Here is a 10415-nt window from a genome sequence, read left to right as displayed (position 1 = left end):
AAAAAAGTCTCATATTTTTAAAGGCAAAGTAATAAGATAATGAAAATATATAACTATCATACCACCTAATTAATAAAAAATATTGAATAATAAAAACTCAATTAGAATATATAAATTTTTAGATATCCAATCTACAAAAAATCATTAATAAAAACTAAATTAAAAATATTCATAAATTTAATATTGTATTACTTGTTTATGAAGCAAGTAAGCAATAAAAAACAAAAATGAGAGTAGTAGCCGATGAACTTGCCTTGAACGCTATAAATGAGAGTATTTGACTTGGCCAGCATAAGATATTAACAGCATGTTAGTTGCGTCTCCTTGAACTTACTCTGCACCTGCACGCACCTTCCTCTTCCTCCTCCTCCGAGTCCATAACGGAAACGGAGCGTTTCAATCGAAAGCATCGTACCATTATATGTGCTGTTTTCACTCTGCCAATAACCAGAACCAGAACCTGAACCAGAGCTAGCATTGTTTCCTCGAGTTCTCCGAAATTCCAATAACAACACCCATAATTCCCGTTCCTCTTCTCTTTCCCCCATTTTCTTCCCAATTCATCACTTCCTTCTACGTAGCTAGGGTTTCTGCCAATGCTGCCGGATTCCTCCGAGCAGGACCTCGACGATCCTGACATGGAATTCGTCGAGGTTGATCCCTCTGGTCGTTATGGTCGGGTCAGTTTCACTTCTTCCTCAATGCGGATCCTTAATGCCTTCCGTTATACCCCTTCCTTTACCTTGCTAATTCTGTTAATAATCGATTGATTACTTTTGCAACTTATTTTTAAAACTCTTCGCTTGATCTGATTTTGTTTGCTGGATTATTCTGCAGTACAAGGAAGTTTTAGGGAAAGGGGCTTTCAAGAAAGTGTATCCTTTTTCGGTTTCTTTATTTTTCCACGCTTGATTAAAATAACCATAACCAGTCTGCATGGATTCGTTTTGGGGGTGGGGGGATTTTTGTTTGTCCTTAACAGTGAAATGGAAATGTAGATATCGAGCGTTTGATGAATTGGAAGGTATTGAAGTGGCTTGGAATCAGATTAAGCTGGCGGATGTTTTGCGTAACTCTGAAGATTTCGAGCGACTTTATTCGGAGGTTCATTTACTCAAGACTTTGAAGCATAAGAATATAATTAAGTTTTATAACTCATGGATTGACTCCAAGAGCGAGAACATCAACTTCATTACTGAAATTTTCACCTCAGGAACGTTGCGCCAGTGAGTCTCTTTCGGCTTCTGTTGTGCTTTTATTTTGTAACGTTGGTGAGCTTTTTGTGTTTATGTTTGACTTTCTTAATTTAGATACCGGAAGAAACATAAGCATGTTGATTTGAGAGCTGTGAAGAAATGGTCTAAGCAGATTCTGGAAGGCCTTCACTATCTTCACAGTAATAATCCTCCCATCATTCATCGTGACCTGAAGTGCGATAACATTTTTGTCAATGGGAATCAAGGGGAGGTAAAAATTGGTGATTTAGGATTGGCGGCTATCCTCCAGCAGGCCAATTCAGCTCACAGTGTCATAGGTAACATTTCCTGTGAAATTGTTATACTCCTTTTTTTTTTCTTTTGTGGACTGCTGCGGGAAACTGAGAGCGTCTGTAATTCTCATTGTGAGCCTAGGAACTCCGGAATTCATGGCCCCAGAACTTTACGAAGAGGAATACAACGAGCTTGTTGACATCTATGCTTTTGGTATGTGCTTGCTAGAGTTGGTAACAGTTGAGTACCCGTATGTTGAATGTGCCAATGCCGCTCAAATATACAAGAAAGTTACATCTGTAAGTTAAGCTCTTTTATCAAAATGTTGCAACTATTTTACCTTACATGTGATGCAACGCTGATATTAGAATAGTTCATTTCATCTCAATGGAGATGGATATAGTATTCATTGCGCAATCAAAACTCTTCAAAAATCCTAGAATATTTGATATGGTATTTTTTCTTCTTCTCCAGATTTTGAACCTGAATTTTAATTGGCTTCTAAAGAATGAGAAGTGCTATTAGCACATTCTTTCGAACACACTCTATGCTATTAACTGAAATTTATTATAAATCACATAATTCTATGGGTCTCACTTTTTACTTAATGAGTCTTTCTCATAATTTTATAATCTCCTATACAACTTAATCAATAGCAGAGTGTGGGTGCTAATACTCCTCTTTTGGGAATAATGGTTAACACATCTTCGATAAGAATCATCTTAGGTTTTAGCTTATGTAGGAAATTGCTAAAGATCTAATCTAGATGTTTGAAGAGGACCACAGATGTGGTTGGGCATGCTTTAAGGTTTAAAATGGTCATGGAAAAAAAATCACTCCGCAAATTTTTTAACTCAACATTGAAATATATTTTTCTGTCTCCATATTCTTATTCATATACTGTATAAAGAATCAAATAACTGTCCAGTAGTAAACAGTTGACTGGTACTCATGATATTTTAGGGGCTTGTTTGCTTCAAGGTAACATTTTTCATTGCTATTTTCCGTTTTTCCCTAAGAACTGTAAAAATGTTAAATAGTTTCACCCTATCATGCCAAAATCTTTGAAAACAGGAAACAAACCAGAAAAAAAAAAAATTGTTTTTCAATTATCGGTGAAAACAGTAACGGAAACCATTTTCTTAAACCAGCCCTTATTCTCACTTATCATCTTTATGTTTATTATTGTTGTTTCCATCCTGGTAGGGAATAAAGCCAGCATCATTGGCAAAAGTGACAGATCCCGAAGTTAAAGCATTTATTGAAAAGTGTATTGCTCATGTATCTGAACGGTTATCTGCGAAGGACCTCTTGATGGATCCCTTCCTTCAGTCAGATTATGATAATGAAAGTGTAGGCCGATCTTCAAAAGCTCAAACCCATCATTTAGGTAATTATATCCCTTGCATCTAAATTTCCCAATTAACGATATTATTTTGTTTACCATCTGATGCATAACAAATGCAGCAAATATTTCTCATAATCAAGCTATTGTTGTGGATACTTCTTCTGAAGCAAGTAGGGAATTCACGGTGGAAGGTCAGAGGAGAGATAATAATACAATATTTTTAAAATTGAGAATTGCAGATTCCTCAGGTCTTCTCTTAATTTTCTTATCTTGTTTTTATCCAAAGTGTCTATTTTCTTTTTCATTGGTTCTGATGTTCATTTCCATGTAGGTCATATTCGCAATATCCACTTTCCTTTTGATATCGAAGCAGACACTTCAACCTCTGTTGCCAGTGAAATGGTTGAGGAGTTGGAACTAACTGATCAAGATGTTACAACTATTGCTAGGATGATTGACTCTGAAATTCGGTTTCACATTCCTAGTTGGAACGTCAGTGAACTTCCTGTTGACAGTTATAGTCAAGATTCAGGCTATACCTCTGAAAGTAGGCCAGAGGCCTCTCCTATGAAACACGATTCTGTTACTTCTCCTGGCAGTCTTGCATTAGAAATATTACCTTCAGGTCGAAAGTTCTGGTCTGACTCGCCAAAGGGAGTTGGTGGAAACTCTCCATATCGTGCTGGTAGTTCAAACTTTTGTTCTGCTGCAGATGCAAACGCTGAGGATGGTAGTTTGGCCGCGAATGGTGATATTTCAGCAGATGATCGTGTTGGTGATTGTAGTGATGAGAAGGAGTGTGATGAGATTGTTGATTCCCCTTCCAGTGAAAAAAATATTAAATCAGGTGCAACCAGTGAAAAATCTGCTGTGAATGTAATATCTGCAAGCGTAAAAGATTCAGAAGCAGAATACATCAATCTCATAGCAAAAAAACTGGAGAATTTGTTGGTTAAACAAAGAGAGGAGTTAGATGAACTAAAGAGGAAGCACAAATTAGCTGTCTCGGATCTTTTGAAGGAACTTTCTCCAGAAATTAGCCAGAAGGTTCTAAATATATGCAACCTACAGATGCCTGGCGGTGAAGTGCAGGGAGAGAGTCGCGCTTCATTCATCTAAAACCCCGTTTGTAAAGTTTATGGTAGTCACGGGTTCAGAATCTAGAAAAAGCCAAAGCTCAATTTAGGATTGAAATTAAGTAGCGATCATGTTTGTTGCTTAGAACCTGCATACTGTTAATATTTTAGTTTTCATAATTGATAGAGGATAATTTTTTAATGGTTTAAGTGTCCTTGGTATATAATGTGAAGAGGAAATGCAGCTGGAGTTGGTTTATAACTAGGGAGTGATCTTTGCAGGAGAGATTTCCTTGGGGAATGGCTCAACGTGGTCTCCAACTTGGAGGACTCAATGCTATTGCTGCATTTACCCGACAAACATGGGGTTAAAGTAAGAAACTAGTTTCTATAGGTCATGAAACAGGATTATATCAATTTAAAATCTCATCTGTAAATAGTCTGATACAATAAATTAAACCATAGAAAATTTATACTTGTACATATAAATACATATATACATATGCATATATATATATATATATATATATATATATATATATATATATATATATATATATATATATATATATATATATATATGCCTATGCCTGTCGTTTCAATTTTACATGCTGGTCTTCCCAACTAGTATTTCTGGGCTTGGAGGTGAGGTACTGCAAACTTAGAATTGTTTGCTTACCCTGCCAAAGTATTATAATTTTGTTATTACTCACGTGTGTTCGGGCAGTATATAAAAACATGATGTTAAACTTCTTTTATTCTATAAAATTAATTTTTAGTACAATTAAATTCGAAGTTAAGTGAATTATATTAAATGTTTTATTTTCAAAGTGAGTTTATAGAAAAATAATATTTCTGTTACAAATGCATTTGTTTTTCACTTTCAAGAGTAAAATTGATTTAGTTTTCTTCGATCAATCCTCGGAATCTATTGGTGATGTTACGTTTGTTATTTCAAAATGCCTGTATTCTTGCCTTTTTACCGATAGAAAGAAGAGTTAAACTATATGATGCTTAACATTGTTACATAATTAGACGATGTTGTTACTAAGTTATTAGATAATGTTCTTAAAAACATTAAAAATTGTGGGGAATACATTTAATAAAGATATTGTTAAAATTAATTCAAATATATGTATAGACTAAAAGTACAGTTTTCTTTATATTCCAAAAGAAGTACATTTTAGTATTGAGAAGAAAATAGAGTTTGCTTCTTTGATTTTTTTCAGGCTTAATAAATTTGAACGGTATCGTTATAGTATAGAAAAACTCTATGTTTTATTTTTAAGTAAAAATACTCAAATTAAAAAAAAAAAAAACTAATAAAGAATTCAATTTTAGGTTTGGTATATTTTAATTAATGTAATACTTTCTTACACGATTTCTTTCATATAAATAATATAAACTAAAAAATGAGTTTGTTATGGTGGATCTAGGTTCCAGCAAGTCTACTTAATGTGGAGACATGAATAAAATAGGCGTCGCAATCAGAGGAAGGAACAACGCTGGGAAAAGGCCACGTGGATGTTCACTCTCTCACTCGCTTATTTAACTTATGAAGCTTTGAGCGTAAAAATAAATTAACAAAAAATATGTGAAGAAACCAAATATATAAAATATAGGTTTAATAGGTTTGGAGGTCCCTATATTTGGGGTTTGTTTCAATTGGATCTTCCAATTTTGAAAGTGATCAATTAGGTCCCTAATTTTGTCAATTTGAACCAATAAAAGTCTTTCCGTTAAATGCAATTAACGCCGTGAAGTTTTTGAACATGTGGCACGCTGACGCTTCTAAGTAGCACCGTTTCAAGTGCATAGGTGGATTATAAAAGGGTTATACACCCTTTTAATTTAGGGATTTCACTTTTTTATAATTCACTTATGCACTTGAAACGATGTCACCTGGAAGCGTCAGCGTGTCACATGTTCAAAAACTTCATGACATTAACTGCATTTAACAGAAAGACTTTTATTGTTTCAAATTGACAACATTAGGGACCTAATTGATCACTTCAAAAATTGGAGGACCCAATTGAAACAAACCTCCAAATATAGGGACCTCCAAACCTATTAAACCTAAAATATATTACTATTAAAAATAAAATTATTTTTATTTAGATATTAATTTATATGTCTGAAAAAAAAAATTGAAGGAGTGCATATATTTATCTATCCTCATTCATCTCTAGCATAATAATAGATTTGTGAACAGTCAAATAATAAGCTAACAATAATATATAGGGTTAATAAATTTTATTGCATCCTACTACCATATTATAAAATAGATTCTAAATTTAATTTAACATTAAAAAATTAATATGTAAAATAAAATTTATAACTTCTTATATATTTTTAGTCTCTAATATGGATTCCAACATATTTTCAAATATTTATTTCATATTGGTGTAAAAATTGAAAAACAAAATAGTCACAGAACATATTATATAGTGCATTAACTTCAAACTAGTACAATGGGTGTCTGTTTGTGTATGATATGTAATTATTATAAAGTTTAATAAATTTATCATAAATTTAAATGTTATTTGACATCAATGTAACAAATTCAAACTAAAGAATACATAATAAAAAAAATTAAATTGAGGAAACATACATACAATATTTAAAAATATTTATTGTCATATAAAGGATGTACAATTTCCTGAGACTAAAAAGTGAAAAGCTAAATCATAAAAGAGAAGTTATGATGAATAGCTATGTAAGGATTAAATACTTTAAATCTATAAGACAATTAAACGAGGAAGATCTAACATGCTTTTTATAGAGTTCCTTCTAAAGTTCACTTCCATCAATGTTCTTTTCCTTTTCAATCTTCGCATGCTTTTGGTAATACTTTCTTTTCTTTGATTCTTAAATTTTTCATTGCTGAATATTGTATTAAAGTCTACATGAATATTAATTTGTATCGTTAACTTTGTGATTATTATTTTATATATGATTGTTGTGTTTGTAATTGATATGTTTTTAATATTTTTGTCACTTATAATTTCTTTTCTTTCATTTGTTTCGATATACATATACTATTTTTTTTGGAACATATATGGGTTGAAATTGATGAATATTTACATGTTTAAGTGCATGAGTTATGATTATATTATGTGTTATTTTGAATTTGGGATTTTATGTATTATATGAGGTTTGATGTATTAGTTTCATGTAAAATATATTGTTTAAAATTTATTAAAGAAGGTAGAGTTGGAGAATAAATTTTGTGTAAGTTTGAGGGTGATTTTGATTTTTAGTTGTAGCTTTTTTTTAATATATTAAGCAAAAAATGAAATAAAAAGAAAATTTGGTTTTTTTTCATATATATATATATATATATATATATATATATATATATATATATATATATATATATGAAAAGTTCCTTCTATGTTTAAAATATAATTGTGTAATTTTAATTTTAAACTTACTTTTAATATATGAATAAGAGTATTTTGGATGAAATTATGACATAACCTAGGTATTTTGAAAGATATTAATTTAGTTTTCTAATTTTAGTGTGACTCTTTTACATCACTTATCTGCGTGAAGTTTGCAATCACTTCTCTAGATAATATTTGAACTTATTTATATATTACAATTCATTCTAATTAATATCTTGATTGTTTGTGAAATTAAATATTTATTGATAATTAACATGAGTCTAATAATTGTGACATATTTTGATTAACATTATGAAAGTTTATAACATAAAATTTGCATCCATAGTGAATACTCATGTGATACTTAGATTCATAAATTGGTCTATAGATAAAGTAATGAATTTGATAATGAAATATAATTTGATTATAGTGAAATTAATCATATTTTGTTATAAGATTATTTATGTATAATAATTTATATTATATAAGTTATCCTTTTTATGTGTTGATTTGATGAAAATGTGTTCATACAAGAGTTTTGAGTAGGAAAGGTTTAATAATAATTCATCAGCTTTATCCTTCCGATGAGGTGTTGATAACATCATTATTGTAGATTGCTTCGCCATTATCATCTATTTTAACCATCCTTTCAGTTCTCCAATAAATCCGGACACTATGATGCTCGCCATAGCTTCTTCTGTGGTTTTATGGTCATATGCTGAAGCATTTGCATAATCTTGCACTCAAATACATGCAAATACATTTTGAAGTTTTGCCCATCTCTTTTTGTTATAAATGCATACAAATATAAGATTTATGAATAATTGCATCTTGATATTTTAATAATTTTTTATAATATTTTGAATTTTTTTTTAAATATTTAAAACAGTTAAATCAGAAACTCCGTGCCAAATATGTCTTGTACAAAAGTTGTAAAAAAAAATAATTGTTAAGAGAATTTTTTCTAAAAGATAGAAAATCTTGGTTGAGAATAATGTGATCTTGAAAAATTGAGGCTGACAGAGGATAGAAGTGATATGAGGTCATATTTTATCCATCCAGACACTCTACCAACACCACCAGATAACACACATAAGACTTTACACTCACAAACATCGTCTTCTCTCCACAATCCCAATTTTCCAAAACCATGGCACTTTCTTCTGCAACTGCTTCCTCCAAACTCATACTCTTCCCACATGCATCATCGTCGTCATCATCATCTTCTTCTTCCTCACCCTCTTCTTTAAATTCTACACCCTTCCGCTCCACCACCACCCATAAACTAACCACTCTCTCTTCCTCCTTCCTCCAGCCCTCCACCATCCTCCGCCGCACACCCTCCACCACAACTCACCGCCGCCAATTCACCGTCCGCGCCGCGCGAGGCAAGTTCGAGCGCAAGAAGCCCCACGTCAACATAGGCACCATCGGGCATGTCGACCACGGAAAGACCACCCTCACCGCCGCCCTCACCATGGCTCTCGCCTCCCTCGGCAACAGCGCCCCCAAGAAGTACGACGAGATTGACGCCGCCCCGGAGGAGCGCGCCCGCGGCATCACCATCAACACCGCCACCGTCGAATACGAAACCGAAAACCGCCACTACGCCCACGTGGACTGCCCCGGCCACGCTGACTACGTCAAGAACATGATCACCGGCGCCGCCCAGATGGACGGCGCCATTCTGGTTGTCTCCGGCGCCGACGGCCCCATGCCCCAAACGAAAGAACACATCTTGTTGGCAAAACAAGTCGGCGTGCCCAACATGGTAGTGTTCCTGAACAAACAGGACCAAGTCGACGACGAAGAACTCCTCCAGTTGGTGGAACTCGAAGTTCGCGAGCTTCTCTCCTCGTATGAGTTCCCCGGCGACGACATCCCCATCGTCTCGGGTTCCGCACTCTTGGCCCTGGAAGCTCTCATGGCGAACCCGGCAATCAAACGCGGGGAAAACGAATGGGTCGATAAAATCTACCAACTCATGGACGAAGTGGACAACTACATTCCCATTCCGCAGCGCCAAACCGATCTCCCTTTCCTTCTCGCCGTGGAAGACGTTTTCTCAATCACCGGGCGTGGCACGGTGGCGACGGGGCGAGTGGAGCGTGGGACAATTAGAGTTGGCGAAACCGTTGACCTTGTAGGTTTGAGGGAAACGAGGAACACGACGGTGACCGGCGTGGAGATGTTCCAGAAGATTCTTGACGAGGCGTTGGCGGGGGACAACGTGGGGCTTCTGCTGAGAGGGGTTCAGAAGGTGGACATTCAGAGAGGGATGGTTCTGGCGAAGCCTGGCACCATTACGCCGCACACCAAGTTCGTGGCCATTGTTTATGTTCTGAAGAAGGAGGAAGGTGGGAGGCACTCGCCGTTCTTTGCAGGGTACAGGCCTCAGTTTTACATGAGAACCACCGACGTGACGGGGAAGGTGACCTCCATCATGAACGACAAGGACGAGGAGTCCAAGATGGTTATGCCCGGTGACCGTGTTAAGATGGTCGTCGAGCTCATTGTTCCTGTGGCCTGCGAACAGGGAATGAGGTTCGCCATCAGGGAAGGAGGGAAGACCGTAGGTGCTGGCGTTATCCAATCCATCATCGAGTGAATTCTCTCCTTTTCCATTTCTTCTTCCTCTTCCTTTTATACTCCTTTCCTTTCCCTTTTTCTTATACTTTCCACCTTTATGATGGATATTGTTATTCCATTCCATTATCATATTCTTCTATCCCAAATCAATTTTCTTTGCTGTTACTGCTCTTTTACTTCACTATCTTCAACGGAATGCAATGTCCTCACATGAGGTAGTTAAACTGTTACATTTGGCTAATTAGTTCTACTCTATGTCTGGTTTCTTGCATCTATTCAATGGGGTTCACTCGATTGGTCTTGGATTTCACGAAACAATGAATTAAACAGGAAGAAAAAATTTGCTGCAAATAGATTAATGTGTGGTGTACTCATGAAGGATAAACAACCTGAATAAGCAATTGATTTGGGTTACTTTCAAGTTTCCCTCTTACTTTAATACGAGATTAATCAATGCTAAAGACTACGATAGCTGATTTTCCATAGACTCGTTCTAACACGATATAAACAATAACCAGTAACGTAA

The 10415-nt window shown here is 34.9% G+C and overlaps 2 protein-coding genes across 3 annotated transcripts; both read left to right on the top strand.

The window, feature by feature from the left end:
- Window positions 1-291: 291 nt before the first annotated feature.
- On the top strand, window positions 292-4396 carry LOC106762579 (probable serine/threonine-protein kinase WNK3). Of its 2 annotated transcripts, none has more exons than XM_014646572.2 (8): window positions 292-680; window positions 838-875; window positions 999-1226; window positions 1311-1534; window positions 1632-1789; window positions 2697-2880; window positions 2979-3086; window positions 3170-4396. In XM_014646572.2, the coding sequence occupies exons 1-8, from the start codon at window positions 597-599 to the stop codon at window positions 3955-3957; spliced, it is 1812 nt and encodes a 603-aa protein (XP_014502058.1). In that variant the 5' UTR covers window positions 292-596; the 3' UTR covers window positions 3958-4396. The 2 variants fall into 2 exon arrangements, with proteins under 2 accessions (XP_014502058.1, XP_014502057.1); XM_014646571.2 differs by having other exon boundaries at window positions 2958-3086.
- Window positions 4397-8362: 3966 nt separating this feature from the next.
- On the top strand, window positions 8363-10144 carry LOC106762657 (elongation factor Tu, chloroplastic). Its single transcript, XM_014646676.2, has one exon. The coding sequence runs from the start codon at window positions 8451-8453 to the stop codon at window positions 9906-9908; it is 1458 nt and encodes a 485-aa protein (XP_014502162.1). The 5' UTR covers window positions 8363-8450; the 3' UTR covers window positions 9909-10144.
- Window positions 10145-10415: the final 271 nt, after the last annotated feature.

This window comes from Vigna radiata, chromosome 5 (assembly GCF_000741045.1).
Source record: "Vigna radiata var. radiata cultivar VC1973A chromosome 5, Vradiata_ver6, whole genome shotgun sequence".
Classification (NCBI taxonomy): domain Eukaryota; kingdom Viridiplantae; phylum Streptophyta; class Magnoliopsida; order Fabales; family Fabaceae; genus Vigna; species Vigna radiata.
This window is presented reverse-complemented; position numbering and strand designations above follow the sequence as displayed.

Excerpts from the sequence above, each read along its gene's own strand:
- LOC106762579 (XM_014646571.2), top strand. The coding sequence starts at position 597 with ATGCTGCCGGATTCCTCCGAGCAGGACCTCGACGATCCTGACATGGAA. Across the intron at positions 1,535-1,631 it reads TTCAGCTCACAGTGTCATAG|GAACTCCGGAATTCATGGCC; the intron begins GTAACATTTCCT and ends TTGTGAGCCTAG. Across the intron at positions 3,087-3,169 it reads GAGAATTGCAGATTCCTCAG|GTCATATTCGCAATATCCAC; the intron begins GTCTTCTCTTAA and ends ATTTCCATGTAG.
- LOC106762657 (XM_014646676.2), top strand. The coding sequence starts at position 8,451 with ATGGCACTTTCTTCTGCAACTGCTTCCTCCAAACTCATACTCTTCCCA.